This window comes from Acanthaster planci, linkage group LG11 (genome assembly GCF_054643075.1).
Source record: "Acanthaster planci isolate LZ-2023a linkage group LG11, COTS_SCS, whole genome shotgun sequence".
In the NCBI taxonomy this organism is placed as follows: Eukaryota; Metazoa; Echinodermata; class Asteroidea; order Valvatida; family Acanthasteridae; genus Acanthaster; species Acanthaster planci.
In genome coordinates, this window is record NC_141787.1 from 317,142 (window position 1) to 344,627 (window position 27,486).

At 41.3% G+C, this 27,486-nt stretch overlaps 2 protein-coding genes across 3 annotated transcripts; one reads left to right on the forward strand and one right to left on the reverse strand.

Annotated features, from left to right (window-relative positions):
• Nucleotides 1–3,323: 3,323 nt before the first annotated feature.
• On the reverse strand, nucleotides 3,324–19,353 carry wdr47 (WD repeat domain 47). Of its 2 annotated transcripts, XM_022233300.2 has the most exons (10): nucleotides 19,262–19,353; nucleotides 16,834–18,146; nucleotides 16,255–16,512; nucleotides 15,300–15,719; nucleotides 14,445–14,605; nucleotides 14,154–14,320; nucleotides 13,712–13,879; nucleotides 13,241–13,378; nucleotides 12,723–12,941; nucleotides 3,324–12,307 (listed from the first exon to the last, which is right to left on the reverse strand). In XM_022233300.2, the coding sequence occupies exons 2-10, from the start codon at nucleotides 18,031–18,033 to the stop codon at nucleotides 12,162–12,164; spliced, it is 2,877 nt and encodes a 958-aa protein (XP_022088992.1). In that variant the 5' UTR covers nucleotides 18,034–18,146; nucleotides 19,262–19,353; the 3' UTR covers nucleotides 3,324–12,161. The 2 variants fall into 2 exon arrangements, with proteins under 2 accessions (XP_022088992.1, XP_022088994.1); XM_022233302.2 differs by lacking the exon at nucleotides 15,300–15,719.
• A 197-nt stretch (nucleotides 19,354–19,550) lies between these two features.
• LOC110978362 (syntaxin-6-like) lies at nucleotides 19,551–27,257 on the forward strand. Its single transcript, XM_022233304.2, has 7 exons — nucleotides 19,551–19,744; nucleotides 21,733–21,902; nucleotides 22,522–22,679; nucleotides 23,410–23,520; nucleotides 23,640–23,746; nucleotides 24,040–24,134; nucleotides 24,384–27,257. Exons 1-7 carry the CDS (start codon nucleotides 19,710–19,712, stop codon nucleotides 24,461–24,463), a joined length of 756 nt encoding a protein of 251 aa, XP_022088996.1. The 5' UTR covers nucleotides 19,551–19,709; the 3' UTR covers nucleotides 24,464–27,257.
• The last annotated feature ends 229 nt before the right edge of the window (nucleotides 27,258–27,486 follow it).

A 27,486-nucleotide genomic window follows, 5' to 3' on the forward strand; every position in this document is an offset into this window, starting at 1 on the left:
TGTCAGTTCACAGTGAACTATGAAAAATGACGAATGAAAGAAAGCCCTGGATTTTTTTACTGGGCACTAGGAGGGGAAAATTGTTTGTTTTTATTATTAGTGACATTTTATGATGTAAAATGTTACTTGGCATAACACTTTAGTTGGAATTAGCATGACACTATAATATAGCATGAAATTGCTTAGAATTGCATGACATCAATGTTGGTAAGGCTATATAAGACCTGCAAAAACAGGTTTTTTCAGAGTACATCCCCTTTCCATAAAGTTGAGAGTCCTGAAATTGCTGACATGAGTCAACGGGATGTGTGGAACCTCCATTCAAGTTTGAGAGGTCAGGAGAGAGACCTGGTTGAGAGCCTTGCTGTCAAAATGAGTGAAGGAAGGTATGTGCACATTCTACATACCGATGCTTGGCCTTTTTTCCTAGTTATAAATGTATGCTTTTTCTTTCAGTTGACTACAACATATAAGTGATTTCCCTCTGTTTCATTTATACATGTAACACATACATGTACATGCAAAGAATAAAATCTACCATTTTTCTTTGCAGAAAGAGGAAGAGACATGAGAAAGAAACATCAGAAAAAATGCAGTTGGGATAACGAGCAAAATAGCTCCCAGCCAAGACCATCGCTGGCTCCAGCTGATACAATAACAGTGATGGAGTGCAAGGTTATAAGTGGTGGTGCTACCCATGGTAGTAAGGGTGGAGGAAATTTTGACCATAAATATTATGAGACAGAAGAGGAGGCGGGAATGGATGAAGATGGATCCGGAGAGAAGGAGGAAGATGAGGAGGAGGAAGAAGAAGAAAAAGAGGAAGAGGATGAAGTTGATTTGTCTCAGCCAATCCCGGACCCAACCCAAGAAGCGAAAGATGAAAACCCTAGAGCCTTTGTCCGACAATGACCAGAGAAAACCAAACATGGGGTCTATCCAAGAGACTGCCATGGCTGGACAAGAAGTTTGAAAAAAGTACACATCCATAAATTCAGAGGGAAGAAACCTTATGGTCCTCAGCAGGATCACCCAGACAACGATGACCCATTGGAATATTTCTTGTCGTACTTTCCTCTATTCCTCTTCAGGAAGATTTCAAAGTACACAAACATGACTGGCCAACCTAAACCAAACTTCACCAAACCGACAACTCCAGCTGAAATCCGAGCTTGGCTTGGCATTAGAATGTTGCAAGGGGTCCACGGCAACGAAAATGCAGAGGATGACTGGTCAACGCATCCAGGACTACGCAACAATCTCATCTCCTCAACAATGACAATGACTCGTTTTAACCAGCTCTCTGAATCCTTGGCATATTCAAATCCACAGCGTGGACCAGCAAGAATCAAGAGGAAGGCAGATCGGTATATGTGGCGAAAGCGTCACCCTCTCTATCCTCTACAGATTGTGTGGGATAAGGTTGCCAAGCAATGTAGTAAGAACTACAACGTTCACCAGGATCTGGCACTGGATGAGGCCATGGTCACATACAAGGGAAATAAATTTTTCATGCCCCAGAAGCCAACCAAAGTAGGCTTCAAAATCTTTGTCGTGTGTGAGTCCAACTCTGGCTACACTCACCACTTTCATGTCCACACTGAAAAGGGATTGAAAATGAAAGATCTAAGTCTCCAGATGATAGAGCCATATTTCGGCAGGTACCACCGGTTCAGCTGCTCTTGCAGAGGCACTTCTTGAGGAGTAAACCTACATATGTGGAGCAGTGAAGCAATCATCAGTTGGCCTACCCACTGATTTCAGCACTTCTGCTAAGATCAATCCTGCCATGCACAAACACATGACACACATGAAGAAAACGCCACGAGGGACGATGTACGTCTGCCAGAAAAGCCAGATGATAGCGGTACTATGGCGAGACACCAAGGTTGTCTCGCTATTATCCACCTGCCACCAGGGGTATCGTGATCAGGCAACAGATTTTGTCTCAAGAAAAGTGATGCAACAAGAACAGAAGAAGGCACAGAAGATAGATGTACCAACCCCGCCTCAGGCGATTGCGTACACAAAGTTCATGGGCGGAGTGGACAGGGCAGACCAGCTCCGCTCCTACCACACATGCAGCAGACAGTCAATGACAGGGTGGAAGAAGTTGCTCTACTACCTGATTGACGTTTCACGCGTCAATGCCTACATATGCTATAAGCATCATCGCGAGGCAGAAGACAGCCCGTTGATGAGCACCAGAACGTTCACCGTCAACAATGCAACCTCCCTCATTGCAAAATCCCTCAGGATTTGCAGAAGGAGCACCGGCCTACCAGCCAAAACTCCAGCCGGTTCCTATCTACAATGGACCAAACCACCAGTGTGTCAGAATGCCAGGGAAGTTCCCCAAAATGTGCATCCAGTGCAAACTTACAAACAAGAAGACAGCCAAGGGAAGGAATGTTGTCACGCGGACTGGATGCACAAGCTGCAATATATCTTTGCAAGGCAGAATGCTTCCTGATGTTTCACGCTGCCAAAGGTGTTCCATGTTAAGCATAAGAAATGTTGCCACAGATAACAGTCAATTCAGCAAAAATAAAAGGCATGTAAAGCAATAAAAAAGTAGTGTTTTTCCTAATCAGAAAGAAAAAGCATACATTTAAATAGGAACAGAGGAAACCAATTCCTGATAAGTAAAACGAAATAAAAAGGTACTTTCATTTGGAGCAATGATTGTAAGACTGAGCCCTGAAACAAACAAAATAAATATGCATTTTCCAACCTCTTACTGGTGCTACCATTAATAAAATGTCAAGCAAAAGTACAGAGTAGTAGTCTTCACTTTGACAGCCCCCAGCAAGTCAGTTTTTCCAAGCACTAAGTATTTTACTCCACAGCCCAATAGAAGTACACTCCAGTGTACTCCAGAGGATTGTGGCATGTAGCTTTGCTGATCAATGTAATACACTAGGTGTTTACAGCTGGACCAAGTTGACCTCCAGTTTACTTTGCAATTCCTTGAAGTGTACACAGTTTCTCCCTTCAAGTGGTGTGGCCGTTAGTGGATGGCCGTGTAATAGACATAGCCAATTTTTTAAAGGGGAATATTGCAGTGCATTGGAGTGTCAACAAGAGCAAGGGTTAATCCACGCATTCAGCAATGTACAAAAACTGATCCCTAAAATACATGTAATCATCCAAGTGGGAGCAGCAAACCAAATTAAATTCTTTCAAAAACATTTCAAGAATGTGCATAGACAAAATGTACAAAATAAAATCCCATGGTACAGGTGCATGTACAGATTTGACTTCTGTTGCAATCAAAGAACAAACAAAAGTACAAACAAAGTCCAACAATCACACACAAATAATTGCTTCTTGTTTCACAAACTTCTTATTTTGCAGTGTATGAGGAAAGATTTTAAAACACAAGAAGAGGGTGCAATATGCCAATCTCAAAGCCCCCACATCAAATAATTGTCCTTGAACTGATGTAACAGTTACACATGTACATGTATGTACCTCCATTCTTCAGACATCAATACATCCTTCATGCTAGAGTTTAAGATATTTTTCAAAGAGATTCAAAGTTGTATCCCTGCCAACTGCCCCTCCCCCAAAGTGGCCAACAAATGCTTTTACCCATCACAGGTTGAAGTAAAATAATATAAAACAGCATTGGTGCCATTATACTCTGTAAACAAATGGAACTGTTCTTGAAATATGAGGTCTGACCTACACACATGCAGAACACCTAAGAACAGAAACAGAGGTAGCATATACGTGTACTACAAGTCATACAGTAAAACACACATTCAGCATATTTACATATAGTACATATTGTGAGATTCCACATATTGTGATGACAATGCAAGTAAATGCAAGATTAACTTCTTTTCGACTACATGTATTACACTTGGCTCTATTTCACTTGGAATTCTATCATTAAATAGTTGATTTGACGGTAGTTTTTCTGTGCATATATGCTACTAACCCTCCTATATATTAATGTCACTCTCTGGGTCAGTTGGCCAGCAGCACAAATATGCACAGCTGTGTCATTTTGTACATTGCACAAGCATCTCCCCCTGGGATAATAGATCACACTTTGCGCTGTCCATTAACTGTACTTAACTTTTCCATGGGAATCACTGTGCAGTAAACTAACTGCAGGAAGAGATTGTGCTGTTCTGTGCAGATCCACAACTCATTTTATCCTGAATTTGACCCATGGGTCACTCTACATACAATTGATGACTGAGCCTTTGATGGTATGTTGCTAATCTTACATGTACTTTCCACCTGCAGGGGACCTGGTTAAATTTGTAAAATCTTACATACTGGGCAGAGGGAATAGACATGAAATTCATTAGTGAGGATGGGGGTTTCCATAATGTGTGGTACTGTTGAAAATGTAAGTTTTGTCTTTGTTCTTAATTCTTTATCAAATATTATACAACACCTGCATAAATCTCAGTCATCTGATTGGTGGATCGTTGATCACATAGCATTGAATTACCGGTATTTGTACCAACACACAGCACGCGCATGATGTGCGCATGACGTGCATGTTGAGTGCAAAAAATTTATAACAAACGAACAGTAAGCAGATAACGAACACCTCCTGATCGATTGCACAGTGGCTTCTAGTGGTGCAAGTTTCTCAATGGCAAAATAAAGAGCAATCAAGCTCCGCCGTGCACAATTCTACAAAATTATTATAACTTGGTTTTGTAAGTAATGCTGATGCTTCAGTGTAAGGAAACATAATAACATGATACCCTACAATCAGAACTACTGATCAACTGATCCCAGGTACTACAACAGTCTTACTGAAACTAACTCGCCATTAATTTGATAAGCTGAAAGGAAACCTACATGTAGCATGTGATGACCCCAAAACTAACCCCAAAATGAATCCAAAGATGTCTGAGGATAGGGAACACCAATTCCTCCATGTGCAAAACAATCCACTCTATCCTCTCCAGCCAGTTTGGGACAAGGTTCTCTCCAAAGTCCAGACCGAATACATGTACCGGTACACGTATAATGTGGGATAGCATTTGGTCATTGATGAAGTGATGGTAAAATATTCTGGCTTCAAAGCAAAGGTGTGAAAGTTCTTTATGCCGCTCAAGCCAATCAGGCAAGGCTTCAAAATCTATGCAGCCACAGAGTCTCCAAGTGCTTACCTTGACTTCATGGTCCACCGATACCAAAAGGGCAAGCCAGCAAAGATGGCAGACATTACGCTAGAATTCTCTCAACTACTTTTTGGAAAATATTATCTTATCTACATGGATAAGCTACAGGTACATGTATACACATTAGTGGAACTGGCTCAACAGATTCAAGCACAGAAGACCTACTTGACAGGAGCTGTAAAACTGGCCAGTAAGGGGCTGCCTGTTCACTTCAGAAGCAAACAAGAAAAGAATCCACACCACTATAACAAGGTGAAAGAGCATGGGAAGTTACCAAGAACTTGTTTCTACTCCTGTCAACATGGTCAGCTGGGACACAGCGGACTACAGACAGGCTACCCTCACACCTCACACATAAGGACACCCACAGAGGAAGGAGGACTTCCTACAGTCAACAACACGGCCAGCTTACTACAGTGATCTGGAAAGACACCAAGATGATGATGCTTGTGTCTTCAGCCCACCAGGGATGGGAAACCCGATGACTGATATCCTAAAGAGGAAGTTAGTGAATGATAAGAAAGGCAGACAGAAACTAAAAAGTGTGCCAGCACCCCCCCTCAAGCAAGGGACTACACAAAGCACACGAGAGGAAGGGACGGAGGGCCAACTCAGGGCCTACCATTGTACCTGCACGCATGATCCCCTACCGAGGGCAAGTTGTCAGAAAGTTTTCATGCCATATAAGCCGATTTGAGCTGGGTTTAAACTTCAACTGGATATGTGTGCAACTAAATCATCCACACATGAAGCAAGACCCCCAAGAAAATGGTTGACATTGCCATGAATGCTGCCTCCTCACATCTTAACCCTCCTATGCAAGTGTGAAATGTATAAGAAGTTGCTATTTCAGTCAAAAACAGTCAAGTGATTGTTTTTGACTGGTAAAAAAGCTATAACAAGAAATGGGTCAACTGTTGGTGACTGTTGTGGTAGATGAGTGTGTACATGATTTGACTGGCTGTGATTGTTAGGGCTGCTGGGAGTGTCAAGTGTCTGTTCATTGTTTTTGACTGGATTGAATCCTGCAAAATTCAAACAGATGAAGGATATGAACAAAACATCAAGAGGAACGATGTACTCAAGGCAGCAAGGGAAGCTCACCATGGTCCTCTGGAAGGATACCAAAGTGAAGTCTCTGATCTCAACGTGCCACCAGCCATACAGAGACATAACAACTGACGTCCTGCAGAGAAACATCAAAGAGAAGGGGGAGAAGATTCATGCAGAAGACAGGCAATGAAGTAGTGAAAGAAGGTCTTGTATAATTTCTTGGTTGATGTGTCAAGGGTAAATGCCTTCATTTGTTACAAGATGGACAGGGAAGATGATGCCCCACAAGCTGGTCACCCTAAGCATCGCCAATGCCCTGATCGCTTGATTTGCTGAGGGTACACCACAGCACCAGAATCATGACCCGACTCTGGTCCCATCCTTCTCAGTAGATGAGTGTACAATGCAAGAAACAAGGGTACAAGCCTGACAAGAACAGCCTGTGAGAACAAGGACAAGGTGGACCAACTGTAACATCAATCTGTGTACAAAGGAGAGATGTTTCTTGAAGGCCCATTCAGCATAAAGAAACAAAATTTGATCCAAGTAAGAACCAAAGGAAAACAGAAGTTAGATCAAAATAAGAATAACAACAAAAACATAGGAAATGATAAGCCAAAACTAAAAGCAACTAAACATAATGGTTTGCTTTGTTTGCTCCAAAAACTACTTAGATCCAGATCTGCAACTGATGCAAAACATGTTGGAACAAAGAAACACAAACAGAATGGTCATAAATACATGTAAAACGAAAAAGAACAAGGAATGGTTTTAAATAAGAAAAGAGAGTGAACAGAAAAATGAGAAGTTTTGGTACAGTGTGTGTCTTTTTTGTGAGAGGAGGTTAGCCCCAGTTTAGTTCAGGGTACTGTATGCATGTATTTCCAAGATAAGCCCTGTCCAGTACTCTGTAGAGCAGTGTAAACACAACACCAAGCAGCGCAACATCCCCAGTAAACCCAAGCTTTGTGCATAGGACAAATCAATATGACCCATCTCCATTAACCCTAACCATCCTCAGTCCTCCAAAATCCTCTGGGTTGTTTTGGAGGATTTTGGAGGATTGAGGCTGAATGTTGTTTTTTTTCGAAAAGGATTTTGAAGGATTGAGGCTGAATGCAAAGTTTTGATATAAAAGAAGGATTTTGGGGAACTGACTGTGGAAACATGTTCTCGAAATAAATGATTTTAGGTTATTTTACTTTGTACATGTGGCAGGCTGCATCCCACCAACGGTCATGCAGTTATAATATACACTACATGTACATTGTACTGTACATTATACATGTATGCTGGTCACAGTGGAAACTGACCACATACATGTACAGTACACACATGTACATGTATGTAGGTGTACTTGTACATGTACATACCTGTACATGAATGTACAATGTACATTGTACCCAACAGTCACACAGTACATGTACATGTTCTTTGGTATTAGTAGAGTCAAGGACAAATCTCCCATTCTTTATTGCTGACCATGCAGTCCCCTCATTGCACTGTGTTGAAACCCAAGTACTTTGTTTATAACAAATCCAGTGGAACATTCCACTCAGAGATAGGTATATTTTGTGAGAAATCTTTTTTCTTTTTCAAAGTATTCAAAAGTTATAAAGCCATTTTTGCTTCACAAAAGACATTCAATCAAAATGAATGTGAAATTATATATTACATGATTTAGTGTAATAGGTCTCTAGTGGCTCCTATAAATACAAGCAAGAATTGCTTCTTGTCCCCAGTTCGTTTTTGAACAACCTTCAAGTAACATGAGAGAGTTGCAAGCTTTACAAGATTCCCTTTCCAAGGAGGAAAGGACCATTTTCTATCTTCAGTTATGGGTGAGAAGGAGAGTAGGAAGAGGAGAAAGAAAGAAAAAGGAGGAAAGAAGAAGCAGAAGAGAAAGAAGTCTGAGGAGCTGAGAAGTAGTTCAGAGGAAGAGCATGGAGAAAAAAAGATGGAGAGGAAAAAGAAACACAAGGAGAAGAAGGAGGTGACAAGGAGAAGGGGAGGAAGACAGGTGACAAAGAGAAGACAATGACGGGTGACGAGGAGAAGTTGGAGAAGAAAAAGAGGAAGATGGAAAAGAAACAAAAGAAGATGGAGAAGAAAAAGAAGGTGGAGGTAGAAGCTAGTTGTGAAGATGAGGAATGGAGTAGTATGGAGGAGAGGGAGATGGAGGATGGGGAGCTGGAGCTAGAGGAGTTGGAGCATTTTGAGGAGGAGGAGGAAGACTTGAGCAGTGCTGAAGGGGAGGAGAAGAAAGGTAAAGGAAAAGCTCCACTACCAAGGTCGAGGGACACTGCTTACAAGAAGCAACAAAAACAGGCTGCTGAGGACCAGCTTCAGGCCTCTCTGAGAATAAGTGCCAGGGAAGCAGGAGTTGTAAGAAGCAGGAGGCAATACCAGGCCCTGGTGGAAAGTTCTTCAGGAATGAGGAAGAGTTCCTTGACGATGCTATTGCAGCTGCCAGGGAAGCCGAGTCGGCCTCCTGTTGTACTGACGATGACGAATCGGAGGCAGAGGATGAGGAGACTGTAGCCGATCAAGAAATGGATGTTAGCGACATCCCTGAGCCAACAGTGAGGAAAAAGCAGCCAAGAAAGAAGTCGGTGAAAGCGAAAGGCCTCCAGCCAATGTCGGACAATGATCCCAACCCTCCATCCGTGTACCAGCCAGACTACCCTCCAGATGAAGACGGATGGACTAGAGCCCTGAGCGACCGCAACATCCACCACTTCAGAGGGCCAGCACCACCCGGCCCTACATTCCATCGGGGGGTATCACCCCTCCACTACTTCCTCAGGTTTTTCCCACTCATGCTGTTGGCCAAAATGGTGGACTGGACAAACCAGAAGCTGCGTACAGCTGGCCAAAAACTGACATCCCTAGCTGAGATGAGAGCGTTCATTGGCATGCAACTTCTAATGGGCATTGTGAAGGTGTCCAGCTACCAACACTACTGGTCTACCCATCCTGGCCTTCACAGCAAGCTAATCAGCACAACCATGACCAGGAATCGGTTCGATCAGCTAAATCAATCCTGGAGCTGCAACGATCCTGGGAAACACCCACAGAAAATACAAGACAAAGGGCGCCGCTTCATGTACATGAAGGCCAATCCCTTGTACCTGTTACAACCCATATGGGATGAGGTCAGGAAGCGATGCCTACAAAAGTACTATCCACGAAATGGTCTTTTGATTGACGAAGCCATGATCAAGTATCGTGCCAATGTAAAGAAATTCTATATGCCACTTAAGCCTATAAGAGCTGGCTTCAAGGTCTATCCTTTGGCAGAAGCATCCACCGGCTTCATGATAAATTTCAAAGTGCATCCCTCGGAGAAACTACCATGTCAGGGATAGTGACCTCCCTCATGAAGCACCACAGTGGCACCTACCACCACCTTCATACTGACAGGTTGTACTCTTCGGTGAGTCTTGCAAGAGAGTTATTGGATTCGAAGGTGTACTTCAATGGTGCAGTAAAATCCAATAGCAAAGGCTTGCCCCAGGATTTTGTCAAAACCCAACAGAACCCCAGAATGAAGGAGATGAACAAGACCCCACATGGCACCTTCTATGTCCGCCAGAATGGCCCAGTTGTTGCCACTGTGTGGAAGGACAGCAACGTGGTGCTGACTTTGTCTACCGGCCATCAGGGATCGCGTGACCCACAAGTCCACACAGCCCATCATACATGTAAAGTACCTGATCAACAAACTGGCAAATTGAAGGTTACAACAGTTCCGGCCCCACCTCAGTTCTGGATTATATCTGGGAGGAGTAGACCGCAACGACCAGCTGCGGGCGTACTTCACCTGTGCCAAAAAGGCACAATTCTGGTGGAAGAAGGTGGTGTACTTTCTTCTAGATGTAGCCCGTGTTAACTCATGGATCTGCCACAAGCAGCAGCACATCACGGAGGATGAGGGGGCTGATGACGATGATGATGGTGATAACTTAATATCTTCCACCGAAAAGATGTCCCACGCCACCTTTGTTGTTAACCTGGCAACTGAGCTGATCGCGGGCTACACCAAAGGTGCTTCAGAACAACACTTCCGCCAGTCCAGGGCAACTTGTAGCACTACTGTCAAGGGCCACTACTGTTCGAAGATGCCAGGGTTTACCCAAAGTGGTGTAGGTGGTGCAGATTGCACGGAGGAGTGACCAGAAAGGGACGCACCAAGACAACACGGAAAGGTTGCCCTGTTTGTGGTGTGCATCTCTGCCCTGGTAGATGTTTCACACTATTTCATACAAGCAGCACTTCTCATCATCTACCACTGCCAACACCAGCACTACGACATCTGACTAGTACTCCATCTTATCCAATCATGCATCCTCCCAAGACCAACTGAGTCACTACCAAGAGTATCAGAATCCTCTCAAAAATCAAACACACAAAAAAACAAAAACCCCTAAACTAATCCCTTGCCCTTCCCATTTCCCTCCTCTTTCATTTCCCTTCCTTTCCCATCCCTTCCCCGGCAATGATTATAACAAACCTGATTACATAACGTAGTCAGTACTGAGTATGAGCCACCCTTCCCACCCTTCCCTCCCCCTAGCAGTGTCCTTTTGGGGCATAGTGTACATGTATATTGGAGGATTTTGGAGGATTGAGGCAGTGAGCACTTCTTAATTTATGTACATTCAAACTATTGGAGGATTTTGGAGGATTGAGGTTAGGGTTAACCCTAACTATCCCAAACCTGCCATATGCCAACAGAAGGTTTTGTGTTGGCAGGTTTGGTACCTCACCTGATGAACTTCTTGTTAAATTTTGTTAGACTTAGGATGAAAGGCCTAGGGAGATGGTGTTGGATTTTCAGTGAGTTGGGATCAAAGGCCCAGGGAGTAGGTGTTTTGTGAGGTTCAGGAAGCTTTCTAGTGCGGGGGCCTAGGGGGTTAGGGTTAATATTGCCATGGGGTAGTGCCTACGTAGCAGAAATCAGCATGACATACATGTATCTCCATTATTGCCATGGGGTATTGCCTACACAGAACAAATTTGCACATGTCATTTTTGTGCTTGCAACCAAATGTATATTTATGTTCCATATGGAAAATACACACAAAAGAGTGACTGTTGGCATCTGTGCATATTTGTGCTGTTAAACCATAGGAGGGTTAAGCTACCATTCGTAGTTTTTACAGTGACAACTTTTGATGATGACTGCCACCGACTTATTTCAAAGCTGTCTCGAGAGACAAGTGCTATTTAAGTATACATTACGGATAACTAGTATGCAGTGACTGCTCGTCACCATTGATATCATACCATAATGGTCACCAAACTGTTCATTGATAAAATAACCCCAATGTTTCACTTATCCATTCAATATTCAAGCAGAGCACTTTGTAGAAGTGGCAGAAAAGAAATCATCTTATTCTCTATTTGAATAGATAAACCTACTTGACTATAATACATACAGAATATTGCACATGCATAACAATACCTAGAACTATCAACTTACTCAATAAATTGAACCATTTGTATACATCAGTGCAAGTATATAATACAAAAGTGCCCAGTATTTTCCATTTATTCTGTGACAAAGAAGCTAACATCTGCTGCTCAGAAAGATACTGCTAGGATCAAAATGTCAGGCCCTCTGACATCATCAATTTGTCTATTTTAGGTCACTATAACCAGCAAGCTGTTTTGGTATTTCACATTTCTGGAAGCTCATATTGGTGCGAGATGGATTATATGGTATGCACGTGAACCGTAGAGGGCGCTATGCCATGACAGCGAAAGACAGCCAATTAGCTGCATGCCTTCCTTTGCAAGTTAAGCCTGCCTGCAGCAAGTATGAACATTTTTTTTATCACAATGTGCACAATCAAATGATTCTGTAGTTCCATGCACTATGAACCACACTCATGACAGCAGAATGTTTCTACCGGTTCTTTGTCATTGTTTCATTTTTTACTAACAAACCTACTGATGAAGAGGTGCCCACAGGGTGACAGTACGATCCGCACTTGAGCTCAGGAAGGTGAAATCAGTTGGATGCCAGCGACACTGAATCACCTTGTCATTATGCTTAGCTCCTAAAGTACTCGGCAAAGTTTTAGTAAGGTCTCCTAAAAGAAAAAAGTAAGAAAACAGCCAAGGGATTATAACTTCCATCAGCCTCTGAGATAAAGTTGCCAGTGGCATTTTCAGGATGTCATTTGCAGAATTATTGGATGAAGTAACACGTAATAATGAAGTTTAATGCATGGCATACTCAAATGAATTCTTTGTAAAGTGTGTAAATTTATTCAAATTCTAAGTGTAATTTTTATCCAGAAAATACTGCTTAGCAAATGTGAAGAACAAATCATTCATGCCATTCATATCTAAACCATAATTCCAAAGACATTTACACAACTAGTTTTACCAAATCTAACAAATTCCACACCATGGAATAAACAAATACCATTATGACAGCCGGCCCAACTCATGAATAAAAAAAAAGAGTTTTAAGATGATGGTCAATTCTGTGGCAGTTCTTACCTTGTAAATCACTGATAAGCACGGTGCCATCATAGGATCCAGACATCAAGTACAATGCCTTGGGAGAGAACCTCAATGATCGTACCTCTCCCTTGTGTTTCTTGTAAGTCTGCACAATGCGACCACCATGGATGTCATATAACAAACAGGAACTATCCTCATGACCTGAGGCAAGTAATCTGCCTGATGGATCAACGCAAACAGTCGCTGCAGCTGTGCCTGGAGAAATAAACAGCAGTTCACAATAAACTGTAAACCACTTGCCACTTGTCACAGTGAAATACACTCCTCACTTTATTTGAGCAAATCAGGCATAAAACACTTGAAATTGAAATATAACAAGGGAGTCACAAGAATTATGCCTCTTTTTATACAGCAACATGTAAACACCAATGAATGTCATGACCAACATTTGTCCTCAGGATACAAGGTCAACATATTTTTCAGAGATAATAGAATCAATAAACAATGCTAATAATCTATGTTCTGACTACGTTTATTTTATCTACTACCACCACCTTGGCCTGAGTCCGAGCCTGGAGTGCCAATGACTTGCACACAGCGTGGAGTCCGTAGATCCCACAGACGTACAGTATTATCCTGAGATCCGGACACTAGCATGTGAGCTCCCCAGCAGTACAGTGATAACACATGACCTGTAGGAATACCAGATAATGGGTTATACATCTCAACTGCTCTACACTCACATCAAAGGCCTGACAAAGCATTTAAGTGAGGAGCAATTTCAACAGTAACTGCTAATAACACCCAGAAGTGGTGAGGCTAGAATGAAAACCAGATCCAATGTTTGATGGGGACCATCCTCAGTTTGTTGGGGTTACCAACATTTCATTCATTCTAGTCTTTAGAGGGGGCTTGATACACTTTTGCTAGAGTTTGGAGACACAATCAAGTATGGGACAATCCCAGGAAATACGAGTACCTTTCTTCGACCAAGCCACTGCCCACAGCATCAACTGTCATCTTACCTGAGTGTCCAGCCATTGCATGAATAGTTTGTGCTTGATTACAATCGGTAACAAAGATGCTACAGTCACCAGCACCACCACTGACCAACACAGTTCCATGACTGCTCTCTGGTTGAAAGACTAAATCCCGCACTGTGCCATCATGCATTGTCATGTCAATATCAGGTCCTGCAAGAAAACCCCTGAAAAGTTACTGCAGATGTCAAACCCCAGTCCATCCAGTTATGAATCGTAAGAGATCCCCTACAGATCTTAGTTGGCTACCTAGCCCCAGGCAGGCTTAGAGCTGGGTGGTTTGGAAGAAAATATTCCTTAGTTCACATACAGTTCACAATATTTCCACCAGACAAAACTCATTTTAACTGTCAACATCACAATGCATGTTATATTTTCATCACAATTCCAAAGAGAGATCAAAAAACAAAATTAGTGACAAACTCACCATCTGCATTACACTTCTGTGGGTCGAACCGTAGTAGCTTGATAAACTTATCATTGGAACCTGTTGCTATTAGATTTCCAGAGGGGCTCCAACCAACACAATAGATGGATCCTTTGTGATGCCTGGTGCGTTTGAACAACACTGTAGGTTGCTTGGTTTCATCTTCACTGGAAATACAACAGTAAAATAACAACTGTGCACACAAAATGAAGTATATATTTGATTGTCATGCACTGTGATTATATATGCTCAGTTGAGGTCTTCATTTCACTAACAATCTGTATAACTCACGTGACATGCGATACATCAGGGTAGGAGCATATGCGAAGGGTCTTGGAATTAGCTCCAACAGCGTACAATGAGCCGGTTGGGTCAAAGGTCACAGCTCGTATTGCCTGCACATCCTCAAGGGTAGTAACAGCGACATAGCGTGGGGCTTTTCTGTCTGAATCCTGTTAAGAAAAATAAAATCACTAACTGAATAAGCTTATTTGTGTTTTCCTTGTAAGCCACTTTTCCCAGTGGAAAACCTCCAAGTGCAGCTTTTATATAAAATTATTTTGGGGGTAGACATTATGCAGTGACTTTGCCACAGCACATTAAAAATGGTCTTTGAGTGTAACACACACACTACTCAGCTACAATCACCACAGAGGGTTCCTGAAACTGGTTATTTACAGACACACATGGCACACTGACTACAGCAGGAGGATTTAGGTTTCATTGAAATAAGGTATGATCTTAGTAACATCACTCAAAGTAAAATAAGTGTCACAGAACGCATAAAGGAAACACCACAAGCCAACTAATCATATCACAAGTTGCAGGGAACACAAAACTGTCACATTTTCAGACACAGACTAGCGCATGGAATCGATGAAATTTTTCTCATCATACTTTAATGGTTATTATGATTTGGAGGGAGTCCAGGTACACACCGAGTGAATTTTGGTTTTTGTCCTTCAAACTGATCTTTGACAGAACATACATTGCTTGATTGGTGTCTACTGCATCAGATGCTCATCTATAAAGTTGTTCTTCCCTCACGCTGAAGCACAGGGTTATTTCAGTATTAGCCAAACTTATTTTAATATTGCAAAAGCAAAAAGCAACATTGTTACAGGCTGTAAATTATTTGCAACAAACCCTGAGCATTCTGCTTGAACTTCCAGTAATCTTCTCCTTCAATAATTTTGGGCGATTGCTTTCAGCCTCCTGAACTGGGAGTCTGTTTTCCATTCCATGCTCTGAGGTAGCATCACTATTCTCTTTTAGGTGGCTGAGGCTTGGGCTAAGATACGTGACATTCATTAGATTTCCTCCTGGTGCTAACACCTCCCCTAGAGAAGCTTCAAGTCTGTGAACAGGATCGATAGATGTGCCTTCTTCTGTAGAATCATGCCGAGAGTTGTATGTATAAGAATGCGGGACCGTGTGTTTAGCCAAGACAGGGGAGGCTCCAGGATCAGGTGTTACCGTGGGGTCAAAACGATTGGTCTTGGGTGTGCTAGAGTGAACGTTGGCTGGGTGATGTGGCTTATGGAAGGAGAGAAACACAGGTGTGGCCTACACATGTAGGTGTCAGATGTCATACAGCACCGAAGGTCAAAGTTTACAACACCCAATCACCGAAACAAGGACAGAAAGATAAGACAGTTAACAAGCATGCTGTAATCAAACATAATATCACAAGAAAATCACGTATTACACATGCAGACACAACAAATAAAACTCAGCATGCAGAAGTGTCCATCAGATCAGTCAGTAATCAAGAATCACTACTCATATTATGTGATGTTGTTATAATGGTCAGGTATCTGAAATACTGCTTGTATACTACTCTTATCCCTTCATTTAATGAATACGCAGAGACTGTTTCAAAATATAACAACTAAGACTTTGTTACTTTGTTTTTTCACACACGTAATATGTCACATCCACAGCAAGTATGGTTATGCATCATTTTCTTTCAACATTCTTCACTCAAAATTGTGAGGCTTCCAAAATAAATTAGTTAAAGTCAAGCAATCAATAAAAAACTGCAAAATAACTGTAAATAAAAAAATGTTTTGAGCAGTTTCATGGATGTGCAAACTGATACCTGACTGCCTTTGTCATTCATGGAAACAGCATCAGGAGAAAATTTGGACTGAGAAGACAGGCTATCTCCACTGCCCATGTTACGATGTAAGCGTGGGGCATCTCCTGCAGCGCCCTCACTCTGTAAAAGCTCCTGCAGCTGCTGTCGGTGTTTTTCTTGTCGCTCCAGATCCTGTTGGAACAATTTCTTGGAGGCAAGAAATTCAGCATAGGCATCAGCATTTGAGCTCCCAGGGTTTTGAGAAAGTTGTGTCACCGGCTGTTGATACAAAATGAGGAGAAAGCCTTGACTTGGAGCTAGAAATTAGGAATTTACATTGTGATTCAAATTTAGTCATCATCTGCAATTTGAACTAATAAACTTGGACTGTTTTTGTGTTCACAATTCTTCAAATTACCAGCTTCCAAAGTCCACCAGAATTTAGCAACAGTTTAGCTGTACCAGATAGAATTCAGGGCTTACATGTTTACTTGAGGTTTGATGCCCAAATTTCCCATAAAAAAGGTGCTGAAAAATCTCAAAAAATTAGGATATAACACTGACATATTTTCAAGTAACCCACTAGAAACACTACATCACCTGAGTGGTTGGTAAAGTCTTGTTCCCTGTCTTCTGTGGGCTCTTTAGTATCATCGATTGGCTTGGTGGTCTCTCTACATCTTCTGCAACAGGTGCCAATGTGGATGTATTCATTGTAGCCGGCATTCCCCCTGACAAGTGCACATTGCCCATGGACCGTGACATCATATTAACCTCTTGACCAGGGCTGTCTTCTTTCTTCTTCCCCTGGCTGAGGAGTACCGCCTCCAAGGTTGGAGTCAATGACTGGGACAAGCCTCTGGATGAGCCTGCCGACCAAGGTCTGTTGCGATACAAGATAGGTGTTGTAGGTGATGGGGAAGGATATCCTCGCTGTTTGCTGCTTGGTGTGGGAGTCATAGGTGTCATAATTTGCTCGGACCATGATGCACTTGGTTTGCTTATCCGCTCAACGGCAACTTCTAGTGACTTCTGCTCAAAGGGGCAGCTGAAGGTTGCTGGAGGAATACTCTGTAACCATGACAATAAACTCAGATCAGCATCATCAGCATCAGAGCCCGTCAGCATCCCTTGGAGGGTAGAATACTGGACGTCCTTGGCTGTGGCCCTCTGTTGACAGAAATCTACGCAGGATTCAAACACCAAACCTTTGATGAGAAGCTGAATGAGGCGATCTTTGCTAGCAGTATGATCACTGCTCTCTAAGTTCTTATCAGCTGGGAGGAATCTTGCTACCAGTGGGTAGACATCTTGGAAACACTGGACACGAGCATTGCTAGGGCTCCAGTTCTTATAGGCAGCATGATCAGTCAACCGTGGCAAGGTCAGCAGTAAACACAAATTGCTGTAGTCTTCCTTAGTAGGGCAGTAAGGCTCAAGTTCATTCAGGCATGAAACTACCTCATCGATGGAAAACTCCATTTGAAGATGTTGTAGATCTTCATCTTTCATGCACAGCATTTCCAGGAATTTGTGCTTCAAAACCAGAAAACGGAAACTCTTAATATCAAAACTCTCGATGCTCTCTAGGGGTTGAATGAATTCCAAAACATCATCCCACTGTCCATCAAGAATAAGGTTCCTCAGGAAGAGTGCATCATCTGAAAACAATCCATTAACAACCCCACTTTCACGTTCCAGTGATCTCATCGACATGTAAAGCTCTCTGGAACTTAAGAAGTCCAATACAAGCTTTAGAACATCAGGTTCTTTCACAATAACTTTCACTGAAGAAGGCATGATTGCAGATATTTTAGTCCACACCTAATGGCTGGCACCGGCACATATGTTAACAAGCTGCAATAGCAGAACACATATTTTCCAACAATCCTCTTGATTTCTGTTGTCAAAACCTGTAAAATGAAATTGGCTTACATATATTTTCTACAATAACAATCGCGAGCAGCAATTCACCAAACATTACACAACATTCTTGTCACTAATTTGTTCCCCTATTAAATCTTCAGAGCAAGCACACATGAAACGTGAAAAAGGCTTGTTGGGATATGAAATTAACATTCCGGATTTCCGTCCAGACAATTTTGAGGCTTTTTTTCATTATTCATCATTCATTAGTTGGTGTACATACTGCACATCGATAGTCAGTATGCGTCCGTGCAAAGAGAACCAACCTTGAAAGTAGACTAGCTCTCAATCCATACTGCATCATGTCATTTGTATGCGGGCATACTACAAACTCCCAATTTACTTTGCAGCTGTTTTTTAGCCATTCCCGAAAGGGAAAAACAACACTTTTTCTGAAATAACTTCTTGGAAAATGATAAAATTTTTTGGCAGCTGTTTCAGCAGTATGTGGGCAGAAATCTGGGATATTATCTGTTCATCATGGTTCATTCTATACCCCAGACTGCCAGAACTGTGGGGTCCAACGTCCACCCCACTCCCACAAACACAATTCACAAACCCCACAGAAAACAAGTCTTTGCTCCCACAAACACAAACCCTACAGAAAATAAGCCTTTTTCGCCACAGGCATGGGAGCAGGGCGGATGTCGGAATCACCCCACAGTTCTGAGGGTAGTTCATTCTTGTGGCCTACATCCTCTTCAACAAGGTTATACTTTGCATCTTTACATGTTCAAGCTATCTCTGAAATAAAGTCTCAAAAGTTTTGCTGCGAAGAGACGAAAATATGTGACGATACCTCAACAATTTTGAGCTTGGTCAGTTGGTGGGGTGGCAAGCGTGACCGGCCTGGTCGACCAAGCAGTGAGCTTGCTTCTTATAATTGAGGGCGCTATTCGACTTCTAGCTAGGAACTGAATGGAAGTTCTTACGAACCTTCTTAACAGTCATGTGCCGTAGGCCTACAAATGTAGGCCTGCGTGGTTGTGGTCAACAGCATACATCACAAAACCCAGAGCATCGCCAGTGTTTAATCAATATAATCTAAGAATTTAGCTCATCACAATTATGTAAAAATGAATGCAAATTTAATCCATCTTACCTGTAATTTCCAGTGTTTCTTGCAGCAAAGAAATTCACTTAGGGCGCCGCCATTATCACATCGCGAATGACCGATCCGATGACAACCAGATCGTAAATGCGGTCAAAGGTCAAATTAAATGTCTGATCTTACCCTTGCAAGCGAGGAAAATAGTTACATTGTGCACTATCTAACATTACTGACCTTTTTAAAATTAATATAAATTTTCAAACCACTTTTCCATTGTTTATTCGAATGAACAGCAAAAATAAACAGCGCAATTTTTAGGAATTTGTAAGGGCGATGACGTCATTGTGTCCCACTAGCACTAGTATTCTCGGGATGTTTTGAGTTTCTATATGATGTAGTTCTCCCGCGACGTAATTAAAATGTAGGGTCGGTTTGTCTAGCAGTATTAAGGATTCAGTTTTTTTTACATTGGTAACCGGTGTGATAGTATCCTTGTACCATGTCTCTGGAGGATCCGTTCTTTGTTGTGAAAGAGTAAGTCGAATATGCCTACGTGAAAGATTCGCCATGTTCGCCCGATATTAATAATGCCGCTTAACTTGCATGTAGGCCTAGACCTAGGCCGAAACAGCTTCACCGGGCATTGTGTACGTACGGGCCCGACGCGTGTACGTGTAAAGTAGGCCTAACATGACTAACCTAACCGGCCAACCACACTGTGTGCACGATGTGTGCACTGTGACTTTGGTTAGAACTTAGTGAACTTAGTGGCCTATTTAACATGTTTCTATGGTCTAGCCGTGTACTGGTCAGCTTGTAAGTTGTAGTGGTAGTGACGGGAAGTGGTACATTATGTAGCTGCAGCTGTCATGGCTGTCATTGGGGGCCCATCTACTGGACTCCCTCCAGCTCGATTGCAGAATACCCTGCCACCCCGCATGATCAACCTCGTAGCCAGGTACTGGTGAAACTGAAAGTGTCACACTCTTCTCGAGGGATTTTCACCTTGTACCCACGTACATGTAGGCCTAACTAGTCATTCTTGGGGTCATTTTTTAGAGTGGCAATGTATTCTGCAATTACTCCCTCCCTCCATCATGTCTGTATCCTAGGGTCCACAGTGGTCCATTCAAAAAGTGGAGTCTCAGCAAAAATGCCTTCTATAAACCCCTTTTGCGATTATAGATTACTCACCCCATCAGTAAGCCTTTTTCCTGTCTCATGTGCACATGCTCAGAAGATTTAACAGGGGAACAAATTCATGACAACAACATTGCGTAACATTCTGCGAATGGACGTTCGTGATTGTTAATGTTGTAGACAATTTGTTCCCCTCTAGCTTGGTTCACTTACTCGCACGGGAACGCTAAAATCAACATGGCGACGGAACGGGAAATTGGCTTAATACCTGATGTATTACTTTGGGTGATTTCCAAGTCGTAGAAGTCCGTGAAATTTTGGTTTCGATTTGGGCCATTCGTTTACTACAGCGATTAACTCCCGATGGCTGACCGATGCCAACACACAGTCGGGATCTCTTTGGTCTGGAAACCACACAGCATTATTATGCAGATCGATCCCCAGACCATAACATTGCCAATGAACGTTGATGAATGATGAACCGAAATGCATACGATGCTTGGGATCGAGTATGAACTCGTTGCATGTGTGGAGCACACTCATTCACTCATCCAATCCCCATTCCACACGATGATGACATACACCCATGAAAATACCTGACGGCTGTTGTTTTCGACACGTTCATTGCATTCACCTTAAAAACTGTCCTTAAAATGTTGTCTGCAAGCTCGTCAACGAGTGTTTTCAATTTGAAGGGGAAATTTCTCTTTTTTTCCCATATGTAAGTAAACCATATTAGCATTATTGGAATCTCTGATTCTCACTCAATCCACAGACAGGTGCATTAGACATTTTAAGGACAGTTTTAGAGGTGAATTTGGAGGATTTTGACTCGGGGTTTGAGCTATTTTGAGTGAAATGAATTAATGGAAGCAACAGCCTATGAAAGGTACTTGGACCCTACTATCGCCCAACCATATCCAAGTACATGTTTTAAGAAAGGCAATTTGTAGTGTCCAAGTTACTCGGACTAGATGTGAGTGACATGTTTTACTGGCTTGACTTGTTACCATCAATCCTTAGATGTGGAGGGTCACTGAGAATGTTGGGTGCGATCTGTTGATACATTTGATCGCCTGATCTTACTACTCAATTTGTCATGAATTCTGCCAATCACCTTTTCTTTCTAATTCAAAGATTGTTTTAAAGGGAAATAAAGTTGGAGATTTCACACAGAATGTACCTGTACCAATCATGCAGAGTGATTGGGCGATTACATGTATGTTGATCAGCTGATTGTGCCCAGTAGAAATACATATCCACTCTACATGCCTACATCCTTTGTTGCCATAATAATGATGGAAGCCTGGTATTCAAATACATCTCAAGACTCAATGAAACAGGATAATGTGTATCTTTCACATTATCATTTGCCTTGACAGAGAAGTTGAGAAAGCTGTGAGTACATCCGAAGGTCTGTATCAACGATGGTGTGAACTCTTGGAAGACAACAATTCAGTAAGCAAGGAAGAATATGACTGGACAACAAATGAGCTGAGGAACAGTCTCAGAAGTATTGAATGGGATCTGGAAGATCTTGAAGAGACTATTGATATCCTTATCCAGACAGAACAATAACCAGAATAGCCATAGGGTATGGATACTTATTAGATGTGAAGCAACTAGTATGCACATTATGTGTGACCCACTAGAGCCACTTTGAAGTAAAAAGTCCTTTTGAATAATTTTGCACAGTGTGAATCAACAGGAACCCACAGCACGTTTCACCATGGAGTAACTACTTTCATCGGGATGCCAAACTGAGTGATACATCCAAACTAAAAACTAAATTTGTTCTTTCCAATACAAATGAAAACTCAAAAAGTGGCACTGGCAACTTATGACTCATTTTCACAGAGTGGGTCACATATGGTTCAAATAGTTTTAAAAAATATTTACTCTATATTAGAATATTCCACTGCACTCTATGTTTGGTCATCTTGATGAACAGTATTAATATCAGCATTATCAAGACATTAAAATGATCAAGCTGAACTTATTAATTGGACTCATTTTGCAACCCCCCCCAAAAAAAGTTGTGTAATATATGTAGAGATCTTTGGACGTTAATTAGAATAACACAACAATGGCAACTCCTGAAGTAGGTCTTTTGTTAAGTGCTATTAGAAAAGATGTTCATCTGTTGTTAACCTTGACTTGAAATTCTGCACGTATTGTGGAAGCCAATCCAAGGAAATTCAAGTTGGAGCAAAATGAGTTGGAAACCAGACGACAGTTTGTTAGTGATACCAAGAAGAAGGTGGAGGAAATGAAGGAGCACATGGCAAGTCCAAGTACTCGATCAAGGGAAGAAAAGAGAACAAGACAGGTATTCAAAAATAAATAGAAAATTGAGGGCTAGTTTCTTTGAGCTGCATTCAGTTCAACTTGTTTTCACACTCATGTGTTACAATACAAACAAGACATATACATGTACTTCTTTTCATTGGAAATGACTAGAAGATGGCTGAGTTTCCATTCATAAAACCATTGTTTTGCCCGTCCTTTTTAGAGGGCACTATTTTGCTTTTGTCACACGAGGTAATCTTTGTCAAAAGAGTGTGAGAAGTACAAAAAAAGCATCCTTGAGTATGACCTATCAACAAGGTGTTGAAGGAATTGTGGCCATTCCTTCTGACCAAACAAGCTGCTTAACATGATAGACAAAAAGTGGAACTAACTCAGAAATGCAGAAAAGTGTGATACCTCCATGTGTTTGTACACAGTGGCATAGAAACACATTCTGCTTTGGATGACCTCATGCTTTGGTTTATGAATAGGGAAATTTTTATTCCCATAAAAACTAAAATGTTTAAGTTTCTCTCCTTTTCTACTTCAAAGTAGGTGGAACGTCAAAGTACCTTTTACAAGAAACCTTTTGAACGTGCATTTAAGTCATAAAAGTCATGTTACTTCTCGTCCTCTTTGCATGTAATGTGGAGCAGTATTTTCTTTGTAGCCTCGCAGTGAAATAGCCAAGATGGATGTTATGACTGCACCTGTTAACAGGAAGCAAAAGAACAGCAGATGCTGCACATTCCTTTTTTTCCTGTTGTCAGGCACTTATGAACAACGGACCAAGTAAAGCTCAGGGTAAATACAGTCGATTGGACAATGAGATGGAGCAGAATAATCAAAACTACATTGATGAATCACGTCAGCAGCAACAGGTGAGTAGTGAATGGGAATAGCATTTCCTCAATTTTTCTTTGTTCACAAGAAACGATAGTGTTGATGATGAATTATGACTAATGATACTGACATACTTTTCATGTTTTCACTCCTTTAGTTATTAATGGAAGCACAGGATGATGACTTAGTTCGTGTTGCTGACAGTGTTGGGGTCTTGAAGCACATGGGTCAGACAATAGGCAATGAACTGGATGAGCAAGCAGTGTAAGTCAAACTTGCTAAGCTTTGGATTGTTCCTGTTTGCAAAGCTCTAACCCAAACTATGGAACAATCTCCTCTAGTCTAGATTTATTTAAATGCTGTACATTTTGCCTTACTTGAGCCTTACTCAAGCAATTGCCCAAATACATGTATCACATCCAAGTTTCCTCCATGGACTAGCATTCCTACTGAACAAGGAATCTTTCCTACAGTTCCCTGAGTTTCTACAGTTAAAAATCAAATCTTTTGAAAGGCTACATCTTTGTGAGCTCACAATTAACTTCATTGTTGTGCAGCATGCTAGATGACTTCCACACAGAGATGGAGAATACGGAAACCAAGTTAGATGCAGTCATGAAGAAGATGGCTAAAGTCACTCACATGTCAAGCGGTTAGTGTCTCACCACTTTGTGTTTCCTCTTTCTGTTTGTCAATGAGTTTCTCTTTTTTAATAGATCACTTAAGTGGTAGCCTCAGCTAACAAAAACTAAATTTAGCAGAAATTCATGTAATTAGAAAACTGGAATTGGCAAGATAAGTTAAGAATTCATTTCAAAGAAACTTACATGTGCACCTGCTTGGTTATCATCCCATTGATTCATTTATTGATGTATCCTTTCTTTCATTTCTCTTTTGCTAGATCGAAGACAATGGTTAGCGATCCTAGTATTAGTAATCGTCATGATTGTCGTTCTGATTTTATTTTTCGTCCCGATATGAAGCCAGCGACATCCGTGGGAAATAAAAGCACTTTAACCTGTCAGTCATCTCAAAAGTCATGGACATAATAGGATTCTAGAGCCACTGCATCTGTTAGTCGCATGTACACATATGTAATGCCCTCACTTGGTGCTGTTTATTACTACATTGCGGGCAGTTTCAATATTTAGTCTCTTCAGTGAAGCAAGAGACAAACTACATGATGTTATACTGCCCCCGCCTTAGGCCTGTGTGATGAACATATAGACAGTTCTGTACCCTTTCCATGCCCCATCTCAAGTTTAGCTGAGTGCATCCAGCAGCCATTGAAGAAGGACTTTTATGCAACAAGATCAGTTGACAGGAAGGTCACATAAATGGCAGCAGATAAGCTGATATCAGCACGAAGCATTGTGTCTGTAACAGCAATACTAGCAGGTGAAGACGGCACCTTTTACTGTTTGTTCAAGTGTTCACTGCCAGGAAAACCTAAAAATTAAAACAGCTGCAATTCACCATTTTTTCTGAGTTCTGAAGAGACGGTGGACAGTGGTTATTACAGAGAGACCGCATGAATCGTTTATGAAGGTGCTTAACAAGGAACCCATAGGAGAACTAAGTATAGTCATGGTGTAAATAGATCTCACTAGGTTATGAATGCCTTGTTGAATGCGAACCAATGACCTGCACTATTGAAACCCATCCTTGTGTTTGTACAGTTTTGTTTTGTTTTTGCCAAGGGATGCATTTTCTCTACACTTTTGGGTTTTTAAAAACATAAATGCATCCTTGAAATGTTAGATCTTGAAAGATGGTTTTTGTTGAGTATTTAAGATACTGGGATGATGTACATATACACACCTGTTTTAATCTTGAATGCTTTTGCAATTAAGTTTACTTTGCAGAAAGCTTAACTTTGTGAAAGGAAAGATTGAGCAGGTTTCAGTTACAGGGTACATTTTAGTCCTAAATTTGACAGGTATAGGTCACTTAAATCCAGTCAGTAATGCAAAAGACAGCTATGCCTATCGGTAGAGAGCCATCACATGACTAATGATGCTTTTTATTGTCCATTAACAGCACACAGTGCAGCATAAACATACTTGACCATGTACAGTACACTGACTTGGCCCCTTGCAAGAAAATTAGGAAATGGAGTATACATGTATGTGGTGCCATACATGTAGTCTTGTCTCATCTGTCTTGTATTTGTTATTTCAAAGTCATAGTATCATACCAAGATAAGATGGCATACATTTTTCATCATCATCTTTGGCAAGGCAAAATCAAGGTTAAGGTTCAGTATTTCCCTGTGTCCCAAGCGTACATGAATAATGTTAATGTCTTAAACTTGCAGCAGTCCCATTTAATTTTTTGTCCATTTTGCCAACATATTCCAACTAAAATGTTATGGAATCTTTTTAACGGGGTTTTCCTGTTGTGCATCGTCACAATTTGTGTAGGTACCGTTACAAGTGGATAATTCCCCGCATTCTAAGTTTACAGCCATACACTTCACAAATAAAATGTAATGTAGCCACTAATGTCAGAAATTCCCCGCATTCACATGTTATGTGTCATGATTTGCGCCCCCACACCATGACCAGCCCACCCCTCTGTGCTATGTACATGTAATCTATTAAATCTACATTATGTGCTTAGGGTTTGGTGAGTGTGTAAAGATAAAGACAGAGTAATTCATTAATATGAAGGCTCAGCAAAGACATTAAAAAGCTGGAACAGTTTCTGTCTATGAAGTTCCATACGTAGACACCTGATATTTATGTATTTTTACAGATGCATTTTTAAGATTATTAATTGTATCAATATTTGCATGTGTATGAATTTATTTGTGCAGGTGCAAATAATTCCTAACCTTGAACTTGGGTCATTTTAAAAACCACTTCCCTGTCCCCTATCTTTACTAAAGAACTAAATGTTATTTTTTAAGTAATTAGATGGCAGTACTCATGGGTGTCAATGCATGTGTATATAGTAGCTTCATACATGTATGGTATTTTTGTGACTTGTATTTTCAGGTGAAGTTGTAATTTATAGTATTTTTTTAAGTACATGTATAAGCTGTTTGTGATGGATCCCTCCAGATTTGGAAGTTTTGTTTCAAGCACATTGTTGCAGTTTGTGGGACAGAATGGGTTTACCTTCACAAAGCGACATGCTCTGGAGATAATTAGAAGCTAAACAACAATCACAGCTTTGCAGCACAGTGTCCGTATCCAGTGAAGGCAGCAAGGGCATTGTTTAACATGACCCTCAGGATGTTTATCGTTATCCATCAAAATTCTGCAAAACTTGTTAGTGGATTTGGTTCAGTTTGGGACAAGTATATCAGCTATTTCTATTCAGCCAGTGTATGCATGATAGTGTCAATGTTGTCTCACTGAAAACAAATCCAATGATAGCAAATCTGTGAATGCTATTAGTCCAAAGTTACCTTTGCAGCATAACACTTTTATTTTTTTCTTTGCCAAAGCTATATTATCTTTCAAGTAAAATGTACACATGAAAAACAATTTAGCTTTTTATTAGACCTTACTGCTTTATCACCCTAATGCTTTATCAATACGTGAACCTGAAGTAGGTTTCCATTTGATCAATGTTTTTTACCAAAGTTTACTTTTCTTTAATTGGTTGTCAAATAATTTTTCAAAATTTTATCTCGCTCCTACGTGTATTTTTGGGTGTATTGATTCAAACCTGTCCGGATAGGCTGTCATACTTGATTAATTGCATGTATTGATGACAGGAGATGATCGGGAGTAAACAATGGAAGACCGGAATATATACAAACTGATCTACTGTTTGCTTGTGTTTTCTTCTCCCCACTATTTCCTCTTTCGAAAACGACTTCGGCTATGTAAAATGTGCCTTTTTGCGCACGTTTCTTTGTGTACATTTTTGCTCCGGCGGGCAATGTGCAATTTGCCATTGATTGTATGGACATATAAAATTGCAGGCAGGCCCCTTTAATGACTGTCGACTTGCAGTACAGTGCATGTTGAAGGCTATTATCAATTTCACAG

Bases quoted from the DNA above. Each gene is read 5' to 3' on its own strand.
- wdr47 (XM_022233300.2), bottom strand. From the start codon at position 18,033: ATGCCTTCTTCAGTGAAAGTTATTGTGAAAGAACCTGATGTTCTAAAG. The intron at 14,321-14,444 runs GTGAGTTATACA...TTGTATTTCCAG, and splicing joins CCTGATGTATCGCATGTCAC to TGAAGATGAAACCAAGCAAC. The intron at 13,880-14,153 runs GTGAGTTTGTCA...GTTTTCTTGCAG, and splicing joins ACAGAAGTGTAATGCAGATG to GACCTGATATTGACATGACA.
- LOC110978362 (XM_022233304.2), top strand. From the start codon at position 19,710: ATGTCTCTGGAGGATCCGTTCTTTGTTGTGAAAGA. The intron at 21,903-22,521 runs ATATCCTTATCC...GAAATTCTGCAC, and splicing joins AGATCTTGAAGAGACTATTG to GTATTGTGGAAGCCAATCCA. The intron at 22,680-23,409 runs GTATTCAAAAAT...TCCTGTTGTCAG, and splicing joins AAGAAAAGAGAACAAGACAG to GCACTTATGAACAACGGACC.